The 25,050-nt window shown below is 53.6% G+C and overlaps 2 protein-coding genes across 7 annotated transcripts in view; one reads left to right on the forward strand and one right to left on the reverse strand.

Annotated features, from left to right (window-relative positions):
- RYR1 (ryanodine receptor 1) overlaps positions 1-7,829 on the forward strand; it is a 128,834-nt gene extending 121,005 nt beyond the window's left edge. For 4 of the 5 annotated variants that reach the window (XM_059876495.1, XM_059876496.1, XM_005218897.5 and 1 more), the window contains 11 exons: positions 206-336; positions 1,419-1,461; positions 2,909-3,039; positions 3,138-3,198; positions 3,886-4,032; positions 4,309-4,443; positions 6,382-6,538; positions 6,951-7,015; positions 7,106-7,206; positions 7,392-7,443; positions 7,591-7,829. In XM_059876495.1, coding sequence (XP_059732478.1) covers positions 206-336; positions 1,419-1,461; positions 2,909-3,039; positions 3,138-3,198; positions 3,886-4,032; positions 4,309-4,443; positions 6,382-6,538; positions 6,951-7,015; positions 7,106-7,206; positions 7,392-7,443; positions 7,591-7,686 — 1,119 coding nt within the window. In that variant the 3' untranslated portion in view covers positions 7,687-7,829. 5 annotated transcript variants of the gene reach the window in all.
- Positions 7,830-7,915: 86 nt separating this feature from the next.
- On the reverse strand, positions 7,916-24,576 carry MAP4K1 (mitogen-activated protein kinase kinase kinase kinase 1). Of its 2 annotated transcripts, none has more exons than XM_024978271.2 (31): positions 24,365-24,576; positions 24,138-24,195; positions 23,936-24,026; positions 23,165-23,229; positions 21,596-21,651; positions 21,458-21,505; positions 21,266-21,308; positions 21,088-21,160; positions 20,336-20,467; positions 19,869-19,931; positions 19,683-19,764; positions 18,834-18,950; positions 18,536-18,614; positions 17,751-17,809; positions 17,634-17,677; positions 17,512-17,556; positions 16,716-16,758; positions 16,136-16,298; positions 15,959-16,041; positions 15,339-15,423; positions 14,089-14,165; positions 13,927-13,987; positions 12,903-13,011; positions 12,757-12,815; positions 12,474-12,577; positions 11,911-12,085; positions 11,565-11,630; positions 11,277-11,366; positions 11,116-11,186; positions 10,411-10,466; positions 7,916-8,094 (listed from the first exon to the last, which is right to left on the reverse strand). In XM_024978271.2, exons 1-31 carry the CDS (start codon positions 24,461-24,463, stop codon positions 8,025-8,027), a joined length of 2,466 nt encoding a protein of 821 aa, XP_024834039.1. In that variant the 5' UTR covers positions 24,464-24,576; the 3' UTR covers positions 7,916-8,024.
- Between the last annotated feature and the right edge of the window lie 474 nt (positions 24,577-25,050).

A 25,050-nucleotide genomic window follows, 5' to 3' on the forward strand; every position in this document is an offset into this window, starting at 1 on the left:
AGTTCTGGGCCCTCCTGGGTTTTTTGCGCATCCCAGCCCTGACCTTATCATTGCGTTTCCCCACCGCTACTACCTTGATCACTCTGGGAGCGCGGCTCTGCTGTGGGGTCTCATGAAGGCTCCAGCAAGACATCACTGTTCCTGCCGAGGCTGTGGTCTCCTGACACTCCACCCCTAACCCTGTTTACCTCCATGCACCCTCTAGGTGCCCTTGGTGATCTTTAAGCGGGAGAAGGAACTGGCCCGGAAGCTGGAGTTTGATGGCCTCTATATCACGGAGCAGCCTGAGGATGATGACGTGAAAGGCCAGTGGGACCGGCTGGTGCTCAACACTCCGTAAGGGCTCAGCAGCCCCCGCAGTGGGTGGGGGATGCAGAACTGGGGTACCACTCCATCCCCAGCCCAGGCCTGGCAAGCCTGGGGTTCCAGGCGCTGCCGATCCTGACTCATTCTCTCCAAGCCTCCACCTTCCTCTTTGTAATACACACCGGTTGCCTGTGCATTAAAGTACCTGTTGGGGTGCTGGTGACACATGGAGATTCCCGGGGCCCCAGCCCAGGAGATTCTGGTTCAGTGAGTCTCCAGAGGCGCCCAGGAGCTGCATTTTAAACTCCGTCCTCACGCAGGATTCTCACCAGGTGTCATGAATGGGAAACTGATGAAATCATTTGGGTTTTGAACTGAGCCCAGGGAGGAAATGAGGGTTATGCGGGCAATGTGGTGGGACACTGGACCCCCAAAGAGCACTCCCAGCCCATCCCATTCTCCCCAAGTGAAGTCCCATCTTCCATGTTCATACAGCCAGGCTGCATCCTGAGAGGGAGGCATGTCTAGAATAAGAACACCAGGTCAGGACTTCCCTGGCAGTCCAGTGGTTAAGACTCCGTGCTTCCAATGCAGGCGGCGCGGGTTTGATCCCTGGTCAGGGAACTAAGATGCCGCATGCTATGGGAGCCAAAAACAAAAAAACAAAACAAAACCTGGTAAATAAAGGGCCAGAAGCATCAAATAAAATTAAATAAAACAGCATGAGAAAGCCCTCTGCTCCCTGGATGCCAGAGCGGGGCCATGCTGCTGGCTCCAACTCCCCCCGACGCCCATCACACACTCTTGTCTCCCATCTGAGTGCAGTTCAGGTCTTTGTACATCCCCGTCACCTGGGCTCCACCGATGACAGCAGCGGGTCCTGGGGGTGGGGGCAGGACGTTAAGGTTGACCTTGGACAAGCGTCACCTGGCCTGGGGTCTTTAGAGACTGATCCTGAGTGAGAGAGGTTGACCCCACTGTCTGGGATCCCCTGTGAGAAAAGCATTCGAATTACAACCCCACCGCACCCCCCACCCCACTCCCACCCCAATCTGGCTGGCAGCTCCTGTTCCTTCCTCCCTGAACATCTTGTGGCTTCTTTCTCTTGGCAGGTCTTTCCCTAGCAACTACTGGGACAAGTTTGTCAAGCGGAAGGTGAGACGCTGCGAAAAGGGAGGTCGAAGGTCTTCCCCAGCTGGGTCCCTTGATGCCATGAGCCCAGTCAAGCACTTGCTTTGCATGCAGCTTTGGGCAAGGCGCTTTGCCTCTCTGAGAAGCACCTCAGTTTGCCCGTCTGGAAATGGACATGATAGTCACCCCCGACCCCCCCCATAATGAGACAATGCATGTGACAACCTCAGCAGTGCCTGCCGCAGAGTAAATACTTCATGAATATTACTTTTGAGGGAGGAGCTAAGGCATCTTATCTTCAGCACATAGACTCTGGTGCTGGATTGTCTGCTTTTCTCTTTTTTGTTAATATTTCATTAATTAATTAATTTGACTGCATTGGGTCATAGTTGCGGCACCTGGGATCTTCACTGCTGTACTCGGGCTACTCTAGTTGTGGCTTAGCTGCTCTGCGGTCTGTGGGAACTGAGTTCCTCTACTCGAGACAGAACCCATGTCTCCGGCATTGGAAGGCAGATTCTTATCCACTGGATTATGAGGGAAGTCCCTTGTCTGCTTTTCCATTCCTGGGTGTGTCACCCTTTCTGTGCCTCAATTTCCATCATGTTGAGTGAGGTACTAAGAGGGCTGACCCCACTGGGTTGTTGTAAAGATTGTTTGACCTGCTTCGTGAACAGTATCTGGCACAAAAAAAGACATTAGACAAGTGTTGGCTGTTAGAATCATTCATTCACTCAACAAAAGTTTATTGAGTACCTCCTAGGTATCTAGTCGGTCCTACCTACTAGGAACTGTTCTAGGGTTCCTAGCAGTAAACACATCTTGGCCCTTAAGTTGGAAAGACAGATGAGGAACACATTTTATAATGTTCAGATGGTGATAAGTGTTGTAGGAGAGAAAAAGACGGTGCGGGGCAGGGAGGAGTGTGTGGGGGCCGGCCCAGAGAGATTACTCTTTCGTGCAGGGTGATTAGGAGGGGAGGGAGTGAGGCAGGTGAAGATCCGGGGGAAGTGTGTCCTGGGCGGGGCGAGAATGGCAGCTGTAAAGGTCCTGGGGCAGGGATGTGCCTGGAGCATTTGAGGAGCTGTGGGGAAGCCAGTGTGGCTGGAGCAGAGTGAGTGAGAGGGTGAGCAGGAGATAAATTCAGCAGTGATGGGGTTGGTGGGCAGTTATATAGGATTATATAGGGCTATATAGGTTATATAGCTACATAGGATTCCTTGCCTACCTGCCTAATTATAATAAATTATCCCAATTAATTTGGCTAATGAGCTAACTGCTGGGGGGCGCTTTATTACTTTTGGACCCTACTCCTGAGGATCTGAAGAAAGCTCTGGCCCTTCTCCCCAGAAAAATGCACCCCCAATCTCTCACACAAAGTTCAGAATGTCCCCAGACCTCCCCCCGACAGAGCAGACCACCACCTTCCCCACTCCAGTCATGTCTGCACAGCTCCATGCTCCCCATGCAGGTCTTGGACAAGCACGGGGACATCTATGGGCGGGAGCGGATCGCCGAGCTGCTGGGCATGGATCTGGCCACGCTGGAGATCACAGCCCACAACGAGCGCAAACCTGAACCACCGCCAGGGCTGCTCACCTGGTGAGCCAGGGAGGACCGCCCCCACCCCCAGGCCTGGGGCAGGTGGCCGTGGTCTGACTCTCCAGCATCTGGCCATCCTTGTTTTCTCTGCCCTACAGGCTTATGTCCATCGATGTGAAGTACCAGATCTGGAAGTTCGGGGTCATCTTCACAGACAATGTGAGGAGGGCCCCGTAGGTGGGGGAGGGGCCTGCAGGTGAAGGGCGCTAGGAGGGTTGGGGGCTCCACCCCCAGGTATCCCTGACCAGGGACCCACTCCTGAGCTCTGCGCACATCTGATCCTAGGGCACCCTCAGTCCTGCCTAAGGCTCCTTACCCTCCACACACTCTTTGTTTTGTTTTCCTTAATTCATTTTCTTTTATATTTAATCATTAATTTGGCTGCACTGGGTCTTTGCTGCTGCACACAGGCTTTCTCTAGCTGTGGCGAGTGGGGGTACTGCTCTCCAGTTGCAGGGTAGTTTGCAGCCCGTGGGCTCAGTAGTTGTGGTGGACAAGCTTAGCTGCCCCCACAGAATGTGGAATCTTCCTAGACCAGGGATCAAACCTGCATCCCCTGCATTGGCAAGCGTATTCTTAGCCACTAGACCTCCACGGAAGACCCAGAACACTCTTATATTCCCAGACTACATTCTTCTGCCGAGGGTTCCCCAGCTCCTCGAAGAATGGCTTCCCACACCGAGTGCGCCATTGTTCTAGAGTGTTCCTGATCCTTCAAATAATCCCTAGCCAGAGATGGCACCCTGACCACCAGAGCACTCCCGATGCTCTTGAATGGTCCTGGGCCTCCAGAGAGCTCCTTGACCCTCATGTATGCCCGCTGACCCCTGGTTTGTGTGCCCACAGTCTTTCCTGTACCTGGGCTGGTACATGGTGATGTCCCTCCTCGGGCACTACAACAACTTCTTCTTTGCCGCCCACCTCCTGGACATCGCCATGGGGGTCAAGACGCTGCGCACTATCCTCTCCTCCGTCACCCACAATGGGAAGCAGGTGTGGAGGGATCTGCCCGAGTGGAGTGAACCTGGCAGGGGCCACCTTAGCTGTCCCTTAGGAGGGATGGAGGGTGAAGGCTGGGCAGCTCGGATGAGGAGGGCGCAGGGTTGGGTGAGGAGGGACAAGGCTGGGCCGGCTGAGCCAGGGTGGATGTGGGTCGTGAGACCCCGGCAGGAGGGCCATCTGGGCTGAAGTGGGGCAACAATAGAGAAGGTGGGCATGGGGGAGCGGCAAGCCGAGCATGGAGCTGACCCGCCCCCTGCCCGCCCCCAGCTGGTGATGACCGTGGGCCTCCTGGCAGTGGTGGTCTACCTGTACACCGTGGTGGCCTTCAACTTCTTCCGCAAGTTCTACAACAAGAGCGAGGACGAGGATGAACCTGACATGAAGTGTGACGACATGATGACAGTGAGCCCCACCCCCCACGCTCTTGGACCTGTTACCAGCCATCCCTGACCCTTAGTTTTCCCATCTGTAAAGGGGGTTAGTAGTAGGACCTACCTTGGGACTTCCTGGGCTGTCCAGTGGTTGACTCCCCCTTCCAAGGTAGTGGGCGTGGGTTCAATTCCTGGTCAGGGAGCTAAGATCCCACATGCCAGAGAGTGCAACCAAATTAAAAAAAAAAAAAGTAATAGACCCTACCTTGCAGACTTATTTCCGGGGTTAAGTGATCTGACCCTTGTGAGGTACTTGGAACGCTGCCTCAATGAATGGTAGCCACTGTTGTAATATTTGAGCTTTTCAAGGTATTATTATTGGAAAGGTGCTCAAGCACAGTGCCTGACTTACAAGCCATGTGATTTGGGGTTGACAGCTCAACCTCCCCATGCTCTGGTGTCCTCACCTGTGGAATGATTGCATAATAATAGAGCCTATATCCCAGGGTTGCTTTTAGGACTCAGTGATGCTCCCTGGTAGCTCAGCGGTAAAGAACCCACCTGCCAATGCAGGAGAGATGGGTTCGATCCCTGAGCTGGGAAGATCCCCTGGAGAAGGAAATGGCAACCCACTCCAGTATTCTTGCCTGGGAAATCCCATGGGCAGAGAAGCCTGGTGGGCTACAGTCCATGGGGTCGCAAAGAGTTGGACATAACTGAGCACATACGATGCTCCCTGACCATCAAAGACTTAAAAGCTTAGAATAGTGCTTGACAGGTATTAAGGATTCCATAGACGTGAGCTACTATCATCATTATCTATCAGGAAAAGTTTTATGCCGTGCGTGTTTCTATTTTCTCTTCTATTCTAATAAGTGGTGGTCATCACCCAAATTGAGTTTAACCTACTATAGGCAGGGGTCACAGTTGAAAGAATCACTCCAGTGCTTTATCTCAGAACGGCCTGTAATCTGGCACTATGCTCACGGGACCCATCTGGCTCCTCAGTCTGATATTTGAGGCCCCACCAGACTTGGTCTTGTCACTCAGCCTTGTTCCCACCAGTCACTGGTCTTAGCTCTTACCCAAGGCCACTGGGTTCTCTCACTTCCTGAGACACAGAAAAAAAAAATTGTAAGGTCTTTCCCAAGTCTCAGGCAGACCATGTCCTTCCCTCTGCTCAGAACCTTCTTGTGGTTCCCCAGTGCCTTCATGGTGTACAAAGCCAGGGGAAAACTAGCCTGGCCTGAGTCTAACCACAGTCCTTGCCTTTTGCTCTCTGGCTGCCTGGGCCTCCCTCAGTTCCCCTAAAATCATGTGTTTCCTCCCAACCCAAGCCCTTTGCATCTGACAGTCTCTCCACCCGCCCTCTCCCTGGCCCTACGTACACATGCCTATTCACTTGATGCCTCATCTTCAACTTAAATGCTGCCTCTTACAGGAAGCCCTCCGGGACCATTAGCTGGCCCTCATTTCTCTCCTTGCTCTTGCTCACAGGAACTCTGTTTCCAGCCTCACTGAACCTCTTTTCAGTTCCTCACAGGAGCAAGATGTATTCTTTCCTCCCCAGGGGTGACGAAACACATGTGGTTTTCTCTGCCTGGAACTCTCTCTCCCACCTAACATTTTCTTCACGTTTCCAGTTCACACATGTCCTCTCTTCTAGGAAGCCTTACCCTATCACCCAGGCGGGGTCAGGCTTTCAAAACTTCAACGTTTCCTGTGCTTCCCCCATCTTGCCCATGATTACACTGTGCTTTCCTGGCTCTGAGCCCTCCCTATCACAACCCTGATCATTTCTGGGCTGTCACTATCTGATGCCAAGCTTGTGAGCCCTGTAAGAGCAGCGTTCAGGGCTGTCTCAGTCATTGCCGTGTGCGCCCTGCTCCGCCAATCCGGCGCCCTGTAGGTTCTCAGTGAATGTCAAAGACTGAACCTGCGACTCGTGTTTCTCACCCTGCCCCTGCAGTGTTACCTCTTCCACATGTACGTGGGTGTCCGAGCTGGTGGGGGCATTGGGGACGAGATAGAGGACCCAGCAGGCGATGAATACGAGCTGTACCGGGTGGTCTTCGACATCACCTTCTTTTTCTTCGTCATCGTCATCCTGTTGGCCATTATCCAGGGTCAGTACTCATCAGGGTCTTGGGAGTGGGGGCTGTGTCCAGAGGCAGGCTAGCTCTTTAGCATACAAATCCAGGATCTGGTCAGCCTGGATTCATGTCCTGGCTCTACCTCCCTCTACTGTGAGACTTCAGGCAAGTGACCTCTCTGAGACTCAGTTTTTCCATCTATAAGATGAGGATATTAATTATACTAGCCACATAGAGTTGCCAGAATTACGTTAATTCATAGGTGGTAAGTATCTGGCTCATGGTAAGTGCTCAGTAAACACTAGGTATTATTTTTAGTAAGTGGGGTGAGATTAGAGAGATGGAGTACAAGACTCAAAGGCAGATAGCTAGAAGAGGGGAAAGCCTGAATTAGGTGAGAAGTTAGACACTGACATGCACCCTGCAACTCCCCCCAACCCCCCAGGTCTGATCATTGACGCTTTTGGCGAGCTCCGAGACCAACAAGAGCAAGTGAAGGAAGATATGGAGGTAGGTCATGTCTGGGGGGCGACCCTGAGGGATTACAGGACCCTAGGGGGTTGAATGGACCTTGATTCTGATGTCTCCTGCCATGCACAGACCAAGTGCTTCATCTGCGGTATCGGCAGTGATTACTTTGATACGACACCGCATGGGTTCGAGACTCACACACTGGAGGAACACAACCTGGCCAATTACATGTGAGTGTGGGCCCATTGGCCAAACAGGAGGGTGGGGCGTGGCCACCAACAGCGGGGAGGGGAGGGAGATACTATTGACTAGTCTGGGGAGAGGGTGCGGTGTCCATGTGTGTGGACTCCCAGCCAGCTAATCAGGAGAAAGTAAGGGAAATCGTGACCTGTCTACTGCTGCCTCCCATCCCCAGGTTTTTCCTGATGTATCTGATAAACAAGGACGAGACAGAACACACGGGCCAGGTAAGGGTGTGTAATTGGAAGGACAATGGGCAGGGACATGGTGAATTTTAATATAAGGTCAGGCAGCAGGTGGCAGTGAAAAGCTCATGTCAATACGAAGCATTTGAAGATGTGACCAACTAACTCTTCCCCATCCCCCACGGCTAGGAGTCTTACGTCTGGAAGATGTACCAAGAGAGATGTTGGGATTTCTTCCCGGCTGGCGATTGTTTCCGCAAGCAGTATGAGGACCAGCTTAGCTGAGACACCCCCAGCTGGCCCTTCACCCCCCACCTCAAGTGCCTTATTCTCACAGCAAACCCCGTAGCCCTCAAACCCCTCCCCACAAGGCAGCTGGGGGAGGGGTGACCATGTACTGACAAATAAAGTCTGTGCTACACCCCTGACATCTTTGTATTGGATTGCTGATGGGGGGGGCATCCAGGAATTCTGCTCTCCTCTCCTCCCCCCAACCCCAAAACCAAGATGAAAGCAGAGACTGAAGTCATGTTTATTGGGAGACAGGGGCATGCCAGGATCAGGAGTATGTGTCCGTTGGGGAGGGAGGTGTCGAGACTGGTTCCTAACACCCCCTCGGGGACTCATTCCTGGATGTAGAGATTGCTGGGGGCAGTGGGATCGTCTGCTGGGCGCGTCTCCACCACCACAGGCCTGGGGAAGGAAAAGAGAAGTCAGTTGATTCACTCATTTGTTCATTCACTCATTTGCAGAGAAGTCGATAGAGTTTGTGCCAGCATAGTGCTGGGTAGAGCAGTGGATGAGCAGACACGGCCCCTGCCCTCAGGAGACCAACATGAACCAGTGAATTCGATAAGTACAAAGAAGCATGAGGCACACAGCAGGGAAACCCAGCTCGAGGGGTCAGCCAAGGTGTCCCTAAAGAATGGATGGTGGAGCCTGAAAGAAGCTCAGGAGGGAACCTGGTGAAAGGGCAGGGACGAGTGTTCTGGGCAGAGACAACAGCCTGGGCAAAGGACTCACATGGGAGAGGGCTTGACTGCACAAGTCGTGGTTTGTGGGCTGTGACCAGGATTGGATATTTATCTTGAGGCCACAGGAAGCTTTTAACCAGGTGGAGAGTGACACAATCAGATCTGGATTTTAAAAGGCCCCTCTGACATATTGAAAGATCAGAGAGATCCTTGAAGAAGCTCTCACTGGCTAAATCTGTGAGTATTTGTGCCTCAAAACAGATAATGATAGTAATAGGTTATAACCCATAGAATAAAATGAAAACCAGCTCTCCTGGTGGTCCAGCAGTTAAGAATCTGCTTTGCAATACAAGGGACACCAGTTTGATCCCTGGCCCAGGAAAATCCCACTTCCCACAGAGCAGCTAAGCCCATGAGCCACAGCTACCAGAGCCTGTGCTCCACAATAAGAGAAGCCACGACAGTGAGAAGCCCACACGCTGCAACGAAGAAGGGTGGCCCCCGCTCTCGGCAACTAGAGAAAAGTCTGTGTGTAACAACAAAGACCCACCGCAGCCAAAAATAAACAATAAATCTTTAAAGAAAAATAAAGTGGAGGATCCTTTTTTAAAAAAGAATAAACTAAAAACCCTTGAGACTATGCTGAAATACACACACACACACAGTCATATATACACACATACATACAAATATATATACACACATACATGGTGGAGAAGGGACAGCTCTTTCCTACAGTAGAATGCTGACTTATAAATGTAGAAACAATGATAGAAATAGGAAACTCACCATTTAATAGGCTCAGGCAAAAATCATCAAGTCATGGTAAAATTAGGTGAAACAATAGTTTTACATTGTTTCAAGAAATTACCCAAAAGGATACTTATTTATACAGAGGAAAGAAGAGTAGCATTATAGTCAAGAAAACTGGCTCATTCCATTTTAACCAAGTGACCGACCACAGATAACCTCACCAGTAGCGGGACAAACTGACACACACTTCCTGATCCGATGCAGTGAGAAGGACACCCCATCACTTCTGTGGTATTCCTGCCCCAAACGTGTAACCTGGAAACCTCAAACCCAACTAAGGGACATTCTGAAAAACAAATTTCCTGTGCTCTTCAGAAGTGTCAAGGTCACGAAAAGCACAGAAAGTCTGAAGAATGTTCCGGGCACAAGACTAAAGAAACATGACCCCAAAATGCAGCCTATAATCCTGGATGATATCATGGACCAAAAAAAAAAAAAAAAAGTATTATTTTTTGGTTACAAAGAGCATCATTGGAAAAACTGGTGAGACTTGAGTGGGTGTGTGAAATTAGAAGATAGTGCTATCTCGGTGCTCTTTTCTTGATTTTGACAGCTGTATTGTGGTTTGTAAGAGTATGTCCTTGCCTTGATTTAGGAAACATACACTGAAGTATTTTGGGGTAAACTAGCATCATGCTTGCAATTCATGTGCCAAAAGAAAAAAATTACACATATATCCAAGGCAAGAATAAAGCAAATGTGGTTAAAAATAATATACAGGGAATCTGGGTGAAGGGGATACAGAATTCTTAAATTTATTTTGGCAACTTCTCTGAGTCTAAATTTGCATCAACATATCAATAAAAAGTTAAAAAAGAATGAAAATTCCACCTTCGGGCTTCCCTGGTGGCTCAGTGGTGAAGAACCTGCCTGCCAATGTGGGAGACACGGATCCAGTCCCTGATCTGGGAAGATCCCACGCACCATGAGGCAACTAAGCCCGTGCACCACAACTACTGAGCCTGTGCTCTAGAGCCCGGGAGCCACAACACAGCCAAAGCACAGCCAAAAATAATTAATCTAAAAAGTTTTAACAAAAGAAAATCCCACCTTGGCTGCTCTGTGGGGAATAGACTATAGGGGACAGAGACAGAAGCAGGGAGACCAGGCGAGAGGATGTCCAGGCCAAAGATACAGAGGGCTGGGGACACCTCAAGATACCCTCTTTACCTCCAAAGCACCCCCCCTCCCTGGTCCTCTGTTCTCTTCCCCAAGTTCATACCTGGGGGAGCCAAGCAGACGGAAGGTGAGGGTGGGGTCTCTGAGCTCCTGCAGCAGCTGGGGGAAAAGGTGCTGTATCAGTGTCTAGAAGACTCCTCCCCTCTCCCTTAAAGAGAGTAAGGGGCAAGGTCTCTGAACTCCTCAGGTCCAGAAATAATCTTTGCTGCTAACACCATTCATCAACTGTGTGACCTCAGGCAAGATACTTAACCTCTCTGCACCTCAGAGCACTAACCTTTGAAATCATAATACCTACCTGACAGGTGATCCCGAAGATTAAGAATACAAAAGTGTAAGGGCAGAGCCTGACACATGGTGTTCTGTGAATTAAGCATCATTTTCACTCCATTTTCCAGATGAGAAAAGTGAGGCACAGAAAGATTAAGTCATTTGCCTAAAATCATTCAGCTGGATTCCAACCCAGGCAGTCTGGTCCGTGCTCTTAACCCACTTGTCTCTATCTGTGACCCCATTTTACAGTTGGGAGCCTGAGGGAGGCTCAGAAAGATGCAAAGTCACACAGTGACCCTGGATGAGCTCTGGTCCCAAGAGACACTGGAGCAGAGAAGGGGACCTGTCTGAACTGAGCCTAGAGGAAGTGTCACCTCCAGGGACTTTACACGCTGAGTTTGTTTTCCCAATCGATCTGATGAGTGAGATGACTGACGTGGGAGGGGCTTGCGGGTGCTAGGAGGGAGGAGCTTACCTGGTCCGAGCCTAGAGCCCACACCTGCACTCCATGCTTCCAGAAGGCCTGGAGCCGACCCCCGACCATAGCTGGGAGGAAAGCAGTGCCTGTTACCCTTGGGTTTCACTTAAGCCTCCAACCTGGACCCCGGACCCCGGAATTATCATTCCGGCACATACCCACGGCCTCCACTGCTTCAGTCATGGGGATCTCTGGAGTTCGAAGCCCCCGGACCGGGGCCCCCTCTGGGGTTACCAGCTTCAGGGACCCTAGAAGGAGGTAGAGAAGGTACTTTAAGAGCAGTAAGCGGGCTTGAGAAGGTTATCGAGGGACCGGACAATACGTTCAGTGTAAGAAGCAAAGCAGGACGAGTAAGGACTGGAGGCGCTCAGAGTTTCTGAGAGGTGCGGGGCCTGGGGGTCGGTACCTAGGAACAGTGGAGGCAAGGGAGGAAGGAAAGTTCTTACCGTCCATCAACACCATCACCTTGTCTTCCTCGACCTGGGTCACCTGTACTGGTCCCTTGTGCTCTGCTTGAGAGATCCGGGTTTAGGGACCAATTTCCCCGCATTACGCCTTCCTCCGCTAGGCCCCCCTCTCCATTCCCAAGCAATCGGGCTAAACCGCGCCCCTCACAGAATTCCCCACTCCCCATCATCAATCTCACTAATTATATATACCCAACGTTCTCCCGCCCCGCTCTCGGTTCATCCCCTTTCCCAGTTACGCCTCAGGCTAAGCACCGCCCAGCCACTCAGACCCAACCCAACCCAACTGATAAGCCTCACCCGTCCCAGAGCCTGCCCGACTCACCCGTGCTCATCTCGCCCAGCCAGCAGGAGAGCGCACCGAAGCGCACGGTGTGGAAGAGCACCGACTTCGCCGGCCTTCCGGGGCTCACGCCGATGCACACTGAGGGCAGCTCGGAGCCTGGCCCGGTCAGCAGTGCAAACACAGGCAGAGGCGTAGGGAGCGGGAACAGCACCTGCTGCGGGCCACGCAGGGAGGGGCGGGCTCAGAGGAGGACGGGGCGGGGCCTGAGGGGCGGGGTCTTGGAGGACAGTGGGCTTGGGGCTTCCGAAGTATTTCCCCTCCCCACCAAGTATTTCTTGAGCCCTCAGTTTTGGGAAGCACCATCTAGAAACTTCAGGGGGGTGAGGCCTCAAAAGGCTTAGAAAGTGACGGGTGGAGTGAGGGCCGGAGCTTAAGGATCAGAAAGACTTCAGGGGAGAAGCCTCCAGGTGGGCGGAGCCTTGGGGAGATTGTGGGAGGCCTCAGGTGGAAGCCCAGGTTCGCGGAGCTCGCGGCAGAAGCGTAGAGTGGACGGCCCCAGCCACCCAAACTGACAAAGCCCCTAGCGTCTCCAGGCTCCCTACCCGGACCAGCAGGAACTTGTTCATGGGCTGGTACCACTGAAGCAGGACCACGGATGTCTCCAAAGCCCCGCACAGGAACGGGCCTCCGGAGCTGGTGCCCTCCGCTGTGGAGGCGGGTAAGTAGTGGTCAATGGTCTCTCCCGCGACCCCTCGCCCCCAAAGGCCACACACCTCTCCCCAGGCTCTACTCACCCTGCCTTAACTCTGCAACCCTCTCCCGTGGAGAGGAGTCCAAGTCCCACCCTTGGTCCTGCCCCCTGTCTGCCCACCCCTGGGTTCTCACCCACACAGCACGCCCGGCAGCCTTTGGTGTCCGGGATCTTAGTGGAGACTATGTTCTTCCTGTGGCAGAAGGTAGGCATGAATGGGGGCGAGGGACGGCAGGAATGGGGCATTAGAGGGGTCAGTGGTACCACTAGGGGCTGGTACCTTGCAAGTAGCCGGTGGGGGCTAATGTGAGCGATGGGGCTTCCTGTTCTGCCCTCTTTCCGTTCCAGCAGGCCCAGGATGCTATGAGAATACAGGTAGGGGGTCTTTCCTGCAGTGTGTGTGTACATAGGGAAAGCAGGCAGTTATAGGCTACTGCACACTCCCACCCTTCTCTCAGCCCATCACTTGGCCCCGTCCCTTTTAAATGCCCAAGTCTTCAAGTCTCAAGCACCTTTATTTATTCATTTTTTCATGCAACATGTTTAAAAAAATTTTTTTGGCTGTGCCCCATGGCATGTGGGATCTTAGTTCCCTGACCAGGGATTGAACCCATGCGCACTGCTGTGGAAGTGTGGAGGCTTAAACACTGGACCACCAGGAAGTGCCGGTGCAACATATTTTAAATGTCCACTATAGGCCAGGCACTGTGCTTGGCTCTGGTGAACAATGGTGAGTAAAATAAATATGTTCCCTACCCTCATAGTACTTGTGGCCACATGAGAAATGACAGACACTTAACAATCAGATGAAGTTACACATATTACAAAGTTCAAGAAGGAACATCTAGAAATTCTGCAAAAGTTTGTCATCACAGATGTGATATGAATGAGCTCACTCATTCTATTTGGCTCAGGGTCTCATAAATTAGAAATTCTTTTACACAAAGTGTTTATAGAACAATGACACAAAATTTTAATCCACAACCTGCTCACTCCATTTTAGTAAAGCATGGACCAAGTATTGTCAAAGAAAGGTAAAGACTGACTTCTTGTGAAAATTACCTCAAAACTGACTTGAGAGGTGGGCACTATTGTGAGCCCCATTTTAAAGATGGGGAAACAGAGGCCTAGGAAGAAGTGTCTTGCCCCAAGTCCCACAGTGAAAAGGTGGCTGGAATTTGAACTGTAGTCTCTGCGCAGGGGGAGCCTAATTGTTTTCTCTGTGCCCACCTATTTCCCAACCTCCTGACCTTTGACCCCTTAAGTTCTGACCCCCAGCCCTCCCACCCAAGCCACAGCCAGACCTGAGAGAGACATGAGGACATTGTTGATGGAGTACACCCAGGTAGTCCGGCCAGAAAAAAGCTGCAGGGCAAGGGGGAGATGGCTCCTGTAAGACCCCAGCAACCCCAACTCCAGCCCCCACCCTCGGCCGCCCTTGACCCACCCCAGGGACTGCCCCTCACCATTTCCAGCGTAGCCTCCTGGTCATTTCGGTTCAGGATAAAAATGCCTTCCTCAGCCCCCAGGAGCAGGTGCTGGTCTAGGGGGCAGACATGATGATGCTGGGACCTGCTTCATCACATGGGCCCTCCCAGACCCCATATGACCCCAAACACTGATGCTGTTCCTTCGATTCTCTACTCTCCCCCACCACACTGACATTTCCAGCCTTTGTTTTCACAAATCTGAACTCAAACCCTGACCAGTTCCCTTGAGCTGGTCTCATTCTCACCAGCCTCTGACTTCCCCTGTTCTGGTGGTTCTCCCATCTCTGACCTGCAAACCTGACCATCTGTCCCCTCAATTCTGACCCCAACATCAGACATGTCTTCCCCAGTAGCCCTCTCAATTCTATCTGTTTTTCTCCCCAGTTCTGGTCCCTGAATGCTAATCCTATCTCAACACTGATGCTCAAATTCAAACACCCTTACATGTGGCTCTTTGTGTCCAGCGTGACCCCACAAGCTCTAATACTGTTTGCTTAACATTTACCCCTCACTGACTGTGATCCCTAAACTCTGTCCCTTTCTGCTACATTCTAATCCCTAAAACTCCTGACCCCAAATTGCTGATCCCAGTCTCTCTACCATTAACCTCCAACTGAGGCTGTGTGTGTGCGTGTGTGTGTGTGTGTGTGCACACGCAGTTGTGTCTGACTCTTTGAGACCTCATGGACTGTAGCTCACCAGGCTCCTCTGACCATGGGATTTTCCAGGCAAGCATACTGCAGTGGGTTGCCATTTCCTTCTCTGGGGCAACTGAGGTTAATGGGGTCCAACTGTCCCAGATCTTATACACTGAACTCTGACCTTTCTGGTTTATCTGACACTCTTTTTAAAATTCCTATTTTATTTATCTATTTTTTTGTGGCCACACTGTGCAGCATGTGGGATCTTAGTTCCCCAGCCAGGGATCAAACCTGTGCCCCCCTACAGTGGAAGCTCAGAGTCTTAACCACTAGACCTTCAGGGAAATTCCATGTCTGACACTCTTGACTTCCAAACTAATTTCCCTAATCTTCACTCTCAAACTCTGCTTCAGTTTACCCAGCTTTGATCCCTAAACCCCAGCTGTAACTCCTGTCTCTGCCCCTGCCTCCACTCTGCCACTCCCTACTGTATTAAGACACTTCCCCTCTCCCTGACTTTCTGCCTTCCACTAAGGGTCCTCCCCAACCCTGCCACATTCTCCCGTGGCCCTCCTGAGTACTCACCCTTGGTGGAGGGGTGTGTCCAGGCCGCCGTGCTGTGGATCCGGAGGGGACAGCCATTGAACAACTTGACGAGAAGGGCACATCCCTGGGTGGGCCATGGGGGGATGGGGCAGCAGCAGATCCAGCAAAAGGGGGAGGGGACAGGAAGGCATAGTGGTTAAGACTCAGAAGCAAGAGTGGCAAGGTTCAAATCCCGCCTCTGCCTGCTCAAAGGTTTATGACCTTGGAAACTGTTTAACCCCCCTGTGCCTCAGTTTCCCCATTTTGAAATGGCAGATAATATGTGTCTCTGCAGTATCTGCAGGATGGCATCCCTGACTCACAGAACATGAATTTGAGCAAACTCCAGCAGAGAGCAAAGGACAAGGCAGCCTGGCATGCTGTAGTCCACGGGGTCACAAAGAGTCGGACACGACTTAGTGACTGAACAGCAACAACTGCGGTATCTATCTCTATCTGTGCAGGTACACACCACGCAAAGACACGAGAGCAGGGTCTCGCACAGAGGCTCTGCTCAACTAATGTCACCTGTCATTAGTCTTCCCTGCCCCACCCCCCACTCCCACCAGGCATCCCCAGCTGCATCCGGAGATATCAATCCTCAGCATCACTGGCCTCACCTTTCTCTTCATCTTTTCCTTCTTGGGGGGCAACAGTGGGGGCTGGTCAGGCTCTCGAGGGGCTGGGTTCCAGAGTGAGGGTTCTGAGATGGGGAGGGGAAAATCAGCCCCCAAAGCCCCCCGATCCCTGCCCAACCCCCACCTTCACCCACCTCCCAGCCCAGCCTGCCCTGTTACCTGAGTGGGCAGTGAGGTGGGGGCTTCGGGTGGCTGGGGGAGGCCCGAGATGGGGGGTGCGTGGGGGAGGCCCACTGGCACACCGGACCAGCACCCCCGGGCTCAGCTGGCCATCATCCCCAGTCCCCCCAGGACCCTCATCCGACGGAGAACGGAACTTGGGCTTTGGAGAGAGAGGAAGAGGGTGGGGAATACATTAGATCAACTCAGAGAGAAGGTACCTTGCCAATCACCTCTGCCAGAACCGACATTAGGTCATGGCTCTGTGATATCTAACCACCCCTCCAACCTTCCTCTGTGACCCATGCCCCCAAATCAACATACTCCAGCAACTAAAGGGGAAGGGTTGGGTGCAGCAGGGTTTCCAAAGACCAGCTACTGACCAGCATCCATTGGGCTAAATATTCTGAGTCCCACCCCTAGGGTCAGGGATGCCATTTCCAGATCCCAGTCATCCCAGTCTCTCACATCTCAAAGGACCTGGTGTCCCAGACTCCAGCCCAAGAGAGCTTAGTATCTCAGTGTCTATGGGCCCTGGCCTCCTGGCCCCCTGCCCCCCATCTCTGTCCCAGGGCCTTACCTTGGGGGGCAGTGGAGGAGGTGTGTCTTCTGCAGGGGCAGGGCTGGAACACAAAGATGGGGTCAGCAGGCGGGAGGTGTGGCAACAAAGGCCTGGGGACGGTTGGGGCTGGAGGTCTGAGCTCAGGAAGGTCAGAGGGTGACTCGATCTGGGGCTCGAGCTGAGGGCTAAAGGACTGATGACCATGATGATAATGGTCCCAGTAACTCTTAGATATCAAGTGCTGACTGCATCAAGTCTCTGCAACTTCACACCCTACTAGGAACACAGACTATACGGTGCTCCCAGGGGTCAGGTTCTCACCTGGTGCACGTGAATCTATTACAGACGACAGGTGTGCAATGGACAGGTGGGCCGTGAGGCTGACACAGGCCTGGGGCTGGGGGAGATGGGGGCCTGGGCCAACTGCTGGGGTTGAAGTTGGGTCTGGGGCTGAGGGCCTGACATGGGGGAAGGTTCGGTCTGAGGGTGGGTGAGAAAATGAAGAAAAATGAGGGGCCCAGGGGTTAAAGGTTAGGGCAGCAGTTGAGGCCTGGGGTTGAGAGAAACATCTGGTAGGAGCTGGGGACTGGAAGGTAGCAGGGGACCCAGGGTTGAGTTGGCTGGGATTGGAGAGGAAGGAAAGGGGAGTCAGGGGTTGGAGGTGAAGGAAGGTGGGTATATTGAGGGTCCGGTCAGGGGTCAGGGGTCAAGGATCAGCACTGAAGGGAAGCAGGGCTCAGGCTGGGATCGGGGGAAGAGAGATGGGTTGTAGGAAGGCAAGGAAGGGCTGGGTGGGGGCCTGTGGAGCTCTTACATGTCCACGTCGTCATAGTCATCATCGGACTCTGATAGGTTCCTCCTGAGAAGGAACAGGCATGAGCCTCGGGTGGTCCCCACGCATATCCCTGCCCCACTCCCACCCTGAGAGTCCCTGACCTAGGACTGCCGCTCTTGAAGTCTTCAGGGGGCTGTAGGAGAGCCTGTGGGATAGTAAAGGGTCAGCAGTGGCCCAGGGGGAGAGGAGGGCGGCTGGGCAGTCAGGGAGGATCTCACCGTGTCCACCGGGGGCCTGGACTCCATGCCTCTGAGCTTCCTGAACTCCATGTGCCGCCCTGGGGGATTGGGGCGGGGGGGGGGGGGGCGGGTCACACAGTGAGCTGGGGACGAGGATTTAGGAACAGAAAGAATAGAAGTGGGGGTGGGCTCTGGGGTCAGGATCTTAGCACTGGAGCTGTCCCTATAGGGAAGGGATCCTTGTTTACAGGGGTCTCATCTGGGGGCTTCCCAGGTAGCACCAGTGATAAAGAATCCACCTGCCATCGCAGGGGATGTGGGTTGGATCCCTGGGTCGGGAAGATCCCCTGGAGGAGGGCATGGCAACCTGCTCCAGTATTCTTGCCTGGAGAATCCCATGGACAGAGGATCCAGGTGGGCTAGTCCACGGGGTCACAGAGAGTCGGACACAGCTGAGCATATACAGCATTTAGGGGTCAGGAATGGAGATCAGGGAGGTGGGGGTTCAAAATGGGTATAGAGTGGTTGCTTTTAGGTTCCATTTGGGGATCAGGGAACAAAGATTCCTGAGGTCTCTGGGAGTCCTGGTGGTTATGGGAAGCCTCATGAGGTCTGTTTGCAGGACAGAGAGGTGGGGGTCTCCAGAGGCATTTTGTAGACCAGGTGGTGGTGAGGCCCTCTGGGGTCTCCTGCAGAGTCAGATGGTGATGGGGGTCTCTGAGGGTCTATTTGGAAGTGATGAGGGTCTCTAGGGCAATCTGATGAGGGGGCATCTCCTGGATTATAGAGTCAGGTGTCCAGAAACGTAAAGATTCTCTACTCACGACAGCAATCTGCATCTGGGATCCCCAGAGAGCTGGCCCGATGGGTGGATCGGATCCGCCGAGGGATGGCCGGGGGGAGCTGGGCAGAGCGGCGGCTGCATCAGACCCGAGGTCCTCCAGCAGCAGCCCCCCACCATGTGGGTCCAGCCCAGAGTCCTGGGCCCTCCCATAACCCATGTGCCCCCAAAGCCCTGTGCCAAGCCACCACCCCATCCTCCCTGGCTCTTTTCTGAGAGAGGCAGCAAGGGGGCGCTCCAGGCAGGGAAACAGGCTGAGCAAAGGCAAGCTGGTCCCTCACCTCAGGGTCTTCATCTTCAATCTCGCCCACAGGGGCCCCCTTCCCGGGGTTCCTCAGTTTGTCCAGAAGATCTAGGATCAGGCCCCTGTTGAGCCCAGGCTGGGACACCAGTTGATGCTGGAGGAGGGAAGGAGGGTGTCAGCAGATAGGGGGCGGGACTGGAAGGAGGGGGTTGGGATGGGGCTGGAGAACTTGTCTAAGAGGAAACTTGGGGGGAAGTTGCCAACACAGGAAGAAGGCAGGGAATTCTGGGGAGCAGCAACCTGGGGGATTCTGAGGTGTCTGAAGAGATTAGAAGAATGTGAGGTATTTTGCAAAACTCTAGAAGTGTCTCAGAGGGGACTGGAGTTCCCCTGGAATTCCGGAGCACACCCAGGAATGGGTCCTGAGGCCCTTAGGAATTTGTGAGATTTAAGAACTCAGTGTAGGGAACTTTGCTGGCGGTCCAGGGGTTGAGAATCTGCCTGCCAATGCAGGGGACACAGGTTCTATCCCTGGTATGGAAAGATCCCACAAGTCACAGAGCAGCGGAGCCCTTGAGCCACAACTACTGAGCCCTTGTGCCCTAGAGCCCCTGCTCCACAGTGAGAAGGCACCCCAGTGAGAAGCCCGTGCGCTGCGGTGAAGAGAGGAAAGGCCACAGGCAGCAGTGAAGACCCAGCACAAAGAAAGCAAAAAAGGGGGCCTGGGAATCAGCTTGGAGAGTCTCGAGGGTCCTGGGGAATTCAGAGGGACCAGTGACTTTGAAAGGGCAATGGGGGTTCCATGAAATGAAATGATCAACGTTGTAGAGGCCCTGGGGAATTCCAGGGGTGAGTTTGGGAAGGCTTCTAGGGGAGAGAGGCTTACAGTGAGCATCTTGGTGGCACTGGGTCGCTTCTTGGGGCTCTTAGTGAGGGTGACTTTGACGAAGTTGTGGAAAGCAGCCGACCTTGGGAGGAAGAAGGTGAATTCTGGGGTGAGGGGACCAGAGGCCCTCCCATCTGACCATCACCCTCGGCCCCGCCCTCCCTCCTCCACGTGCCCCTCTCCTACCATTTGCCTTTATCCTTTAGCCTGGGCGGCTGGTAGCCACTCTTGGTCATGAGGAAGAGAACCCTGGAAGAGTAAGGACAGAGCATGGGGCTTAGACTTCCAGTGGCGGCCAGACCTCGCAGCTGCAGGGGCCCCTAATAGCACTGAGGTCGGCAGGGAGCAAAGTGAGGGACAGAACAAGAATGAGGGGTACGTTTCACAAGGCATGGGGTACCCCTTTGAGGGGACACCAGCAGGCTCAGGGGGAGCCTCAAGATGGGGCTTCCTAAATTGGGGCCCCTAGTGTGGAGGGATGGAGAAAAGGCTTTCTGGGTTGAGGGACTCCTGAGGGTCTCAGATTGGGCTCAGAGTAAGGGGGGGTCTCCTCTAGGGGGTCTTGAGGTGGAGAAACAGGCTGGGGGGATGGTGTTCAGGGTCAGAGTTGAGTGGGGTCTCTGGGACCAGGGGGACCTGCCACATCTGCCTACCTGAGAGGATGCACATCAAAGAGTGGTGGCTGTAGCTCGGCTAATTCGATGGCTGTGATGCCCAGGGACCAGATATCACACAGTTCGTTGTATCCCCCCTTCAGGGCCACGGCCGCCACTTCCGGAGCCATCCTAGGGGCAGAGACCCTCAGAGAACCACGGAGTGACACAGGAAGGGGAAGGGGAGAAGAGGAGAATGGGCAGGCATAGAGAGAGCCAGATGCAGAGGCAAACATAAAGATGGAAAGAGACAGAAATCAAGACTTCCCTGGTGGACCAGTGGCTGAGACTCCACGCTCCCAGCGCAGGGGGCCTGGGTTCAATCCCTGGTCAGGGAACTAGATCCCACATGCTGCAACTAAGACCCAGCACAATCAAATAAATATTAAAAAAATAAAAAGATGGAGAGAGATAAAGGCAGAGAGATAGAGACAGGCTGGAAGATGGAGACTAAGAGAGAGAGAGTGAGACAAACGTGGACAGATATGGAAAGACAGACAGACCAGGATAAAAATCAACATAAACACTGGGAGGAATGGCTGGAGGGTGCTCAGAGAGACCTAGGTAAACGGAAAACTCCAAAAAGACCCAAAGAGCAGATAGACTGTTTACCAACTAAGCCACCAGGGAAGTCCGGTCCAGAGAAAGGTAGAGGTGGGCAAAAAAGCCAGTACAGAGATGCCCAGAGATCTGGGCTAGTGAAAGCCAAGCCACCCCACACCACTCCTAGCTGCCAGCCAGGCATTCCTCACCAGTAGGGCGTCCCAATGAAAGAGAGGCGTCGAGCTAGTGTTGCCCCGATCTGGGCCGAGATACCAAAATCAGCTGGAGACAGAAGGAGAGACATAGTGACCTGGGGTCCCCTGTCCCCTCAGTCTCCCCTCAGGCCCTCAGTCAGCCCCTCTCCCCATCCCCACCAGCCACACTCACCCAGTCTGACCTCCCCAGCATCGTTGATGAGGATGTTGGCTCCCTGGGGAAGAGGGAGGGATTCGAGGCTGTCAGAGATACCCCCAAGTCTAATGCTGCTGACACTCCCTGGGCCCACGACACCCTGACCCTCCTGACTCCTGTCTCCCGGGTCCCCCACCCACCAAGGCCATCTCTCTGCCCCTAGGTCACCTTGATGTCCCGGTGGATCTTCTTCTGTGAGTGCAGATAGGCCAGTCCCTGGGGAGGAGGGCAGAAGTGGGGGCTATGAGCGTCCAGAGGCAGGAGCAGGGCCCTGCCCCACCCCAAGCCCGGAGAGCATCCCCTTACCTGGAGCACTTCCCGGCAGACGTAGCTGATCTGGAGCTCCGACAGGGAGCCTGTCACTGCAAAGGTCACCCAGGCACTGTATTGGGTGCAGGCCAGACCCCTGGCCACCACCCACACCAGCTGAGAGGGTACCACGCAGGGAGGGGAGAACTGGGATGGGACAGGTGGAAGGAGGAGGCAGAGAGGCAGTCAGCAACAGAGAGAGGCAGCGATGCAGGGAACCAGAGAGACTCATTCAACGTGATTATCTGCTGCATGTCTACTGTGTGCCAGCCACTGTGGCAGGCAACAGGGATACAGCTGTGGACAAAAGAGGCAGAGATCCCTGCCCCCATGGCAAGAACATTCTAGCCCAGGAGACGGATGGCAGACAAGATAAACAGGTAAGATACATGATACACGAGACGCCAATAAATAGTAAGAAGAAAAATTAAGCAAGAAAAGATAACAGGAAATATGTGTGGGAAATATGTGTGGGAAGGAGTATGACATTTTACACAGGTTGATCAGCGAAGGTGACCCTGAGAAGGCGGCGGGGGTGGAGATGGGGAGCAGTCCCACTCGGAAAGGGAAAAGCAAGTGCAAAGGCCCAGAAGCAGGGGAGTGCCCCCGGTGGGGCTGGAAAGCAGAGGAGTGGGTGGAGCAGGGTTGAGAGCGCCAGCCTGGGATTGCCAGTGGGGGCCAGACTCATGGGCGGTGTTGAGAAACTTGGGCTTCACTTTGGAGGGAGGTGGAGGGCATGGGACAGCTCTGAGTGATGTCACTCTGTAGAACGAGGAAGGGCAGAGAGAGATGGGAAGAGACATAGAGAATCAGGAACAGACTCAAGCTGAGGCAGAGAAAGACAGACATGGCCAGAGACACCCCCAACTGGGAAAACAGACACAGTGAGAAAGAGAGACACAAAGGGGTGAGGCGAATACACCAGAGAGAGACAGCAGACTCAAGGGGTCAGAGACTCGGTCTGACGGGCTGGTGGGGTGAGTCACTTCCTCTCTGTGGGCCTCAGTTTCCCCCACCCGCCCTGAGGACTTCTTCATGAAGTCCTTCCTTTCCTGACATTTGAGGTCTAGGGCTGGACGGAGACTGGGAGACTGGGAGATGGTCAAAGATAGAGGTGCACATCAGAAATCTGATCAAGGCCCACCCCGTCCCCACCCTCCAGTGCTCCAAGACAGTGAGAAGCAGGCTGAGTGAATCAGAAATGCATTCACTCATTAAATGAACAGATGGGCACTGACGATGAGCTAGAAACGCAGAGATACTCAAAGGCATGAATAGACCTCGGTGAGAAAATGCAGGCACGGGGGAAGACGGGGCAGGGAAAGTCAAGGGGATCATTGCAGAAAAACCAGAGCTGGACTCTCAGGTCCTGAAGGATATAGGGTTCAGGGCCCACTTGGGTACCACAGTCTCCCCAGCATCTTCCGGGCCAGGCCTGGTGCAGAGGAGGGGTTCTGTGTGAAATATAGGCCAGAAAGACAGTCTCCGGAGACGCAAGGGTAGAGGGACGGGACAGGTGGATTGGAGGGCCAAGGGCTGCCTGGATCTCCTCGCCCCGCCACTCACCTTGGTAGATGTCCTGGAGAGAACCAGCCCCACAGAATTCCATGCAGATCCAGAGTTTCTGCAGCCTACAACAGTTCAAGAGCAATAATAATAATAACAGTAATAAATCATTATTGGGACAGTTCCTGGCTCCCTGTCCATCCTATCCTAGTTCAACAAGAACTTGAATGTAAGAGCTGTCATCTCTCTATTGCCTACCAGAGTGAGATCATCCCATTTTACAGATGGGGAGGCTGAGGCTCAGAGAAGAAAATATATATTTAGAGTCAACTGGACCAAACCCAGGTCCCTGGGCTCCTACCATGACGTTCTCTGTTGTCCCATGCTAACCTAGGAGACAGGGCAGAGACTTCACAGGTTGTGGAAGTTCAAAGGGGACAGAGGAGCCCAGGATGCCGGGTCTGGGGGGCAGAGATCATTCCTGGGGCATCTGGGATATTCAAGGGTCAGGGAAATTAGGGGTTCATATTAAAGGAACAGAAAGTGAAACTGGGGGACCTGCAAGTCAGAACGATGATCAGTTTTAGGGGGACTTGGTTTCACATTTGATTACCACAAAGGGATCAATTTAGTGAGAAATGCTAGTTATTTATTGGAGATGAGATTTGGAGGTGCTCTGGTCAAACAAGTGGGACTTCGGGCTGGGGATCAAGTTAGGAGGCCTCAGTTAAAAATGGAGGTCCGGGATTAGAGGTTAGGTTGAGGGGGGCCTGGTCAGGAATGGGAGCTGGGGGCTGGGCTGGGGGGCAGGGCAGGTCTGCGGCTCATCACCAGAGATAACTCCCATGGTAGGCCACGATGTTGGCGTGCCGACAAGTTTTCAAGATGAGGATTTCCTTCTGAAGGGTGGAAACATCATCGTCTGCAAGGAGGGGCAGAAGAGAAAAGGCTACTGCAGAGAGGGAGTATGGGGGAGATCCCAGGGTCCCAGGAGGTGGGGGCAGGGGAATGAGGGCCTGGGTCCTCTCCTCACCAGGCTCCATCTTCACCATCTTCAGTGCCACCAGGTCCCCTGTCACCTTCTCTCGAGCCTTGTAAAGGGGAAGTTGGCAGTCAGGCAGGCTCCATTTGCCCGAGGTCTTCCTCAGCATCCCTGAACCCAAGCCGAGGACTGGGACCCTCTCGCATCCCTATCCCTTCTTGGGGCTCACCCCCAAGGTCACAGGGTTGAGGGTGTCGGAGAATGAGGGGGTTCCTCACCTTGAAAACTTCCCCATAGGTGCCGCCACCCAGCCGCTGCAGTAGGTCATAGTGGTCCCGGGGGTCCCTGTTAAAGATGTCAGGGTCTACGAGGTCCATTCCTGGGGGCCGGAGCTGGGCCTGCGCCCAGGGGCCAGCAGGGCCTCAGGGCTCCGAATGCTGGCACCTCCCTCCCTCCCCACACGCCCTGCACCCGCCTTGCCTCCACCGGCTGTGGGCTCCCCCCTCCCCACTCTCGCTTCCTGCCCCAGCACAGAGCTGTGCAGCCGGCGGCTCCACCCCCTGTCCCCTGGGCCCTGGCAGCCTGTGAGGGGCAGCTTGCCTTGGGACCCAGGGGACCCCCCCCTCCACCTCCGGGGACCTGGGCTGCATGTAAACCAGATGCAAACTATCTTCACTGTGACCTGGAGGGTGCCCTCCCCCTCCCCCGTTCTGGGCAGCGGCTAAAAACTACACTTGAATCTCTGCTGAATGCTGAGTGTTGGGCCACAACCTGGAGATGGCAGGTCTACACTGGGATGACCATGAAGCGTACATTATTGTTCACCCATACAGGGACACATACAGGCACTTAGTGGTAACTCCCTGTGTGGCGCGCAGGCCAGTCGACGTGCACACACCTGGATACCCGTGTGCACGTATGTGGATGTACCCAGAGCATATACATATAATAACACAAGCATGTG

This window comes from Bos taurus, chromosome 18, assembly GCF_002263795.3.
Source record: "Bos taurus isolate L1 Dominette 01449 registration number 42190680 breed Hereford chromosome 18, ARS-UCD2.0, whole genome shotgun sequence".
NCBI lineage: Eukaryota > Metazoa > Chordata > Mammalia > Artiodactyla > Bovidae > Bos > Bos taurus.

Excerpts from the sequence above, each read along its gene's own strand:
- MAP4K1 (XM_024978271.2), bottom strand. The coding sequence starts at position 24,463 with ATGGACCTCGTAGACCCTGACATCTTTAACAGGGACCCCCGGGACCAC. Across the intron at positions 20,468-21,087 it reads TTCATTGGGACGCCCTACTG|GATGGCTCCGGAAGTGGCGG; the intron begins GTGAGGAATGCC and ends CTCTGCCCCTAG. Across the intron at positions 13,012-13,926 it reads TGTCCTCATGTCTCTCTCAG|GAAAGACCCCCTACCTGTAT; the intron begins GTCTGGCTGTGG and ends CACACACTGCAG.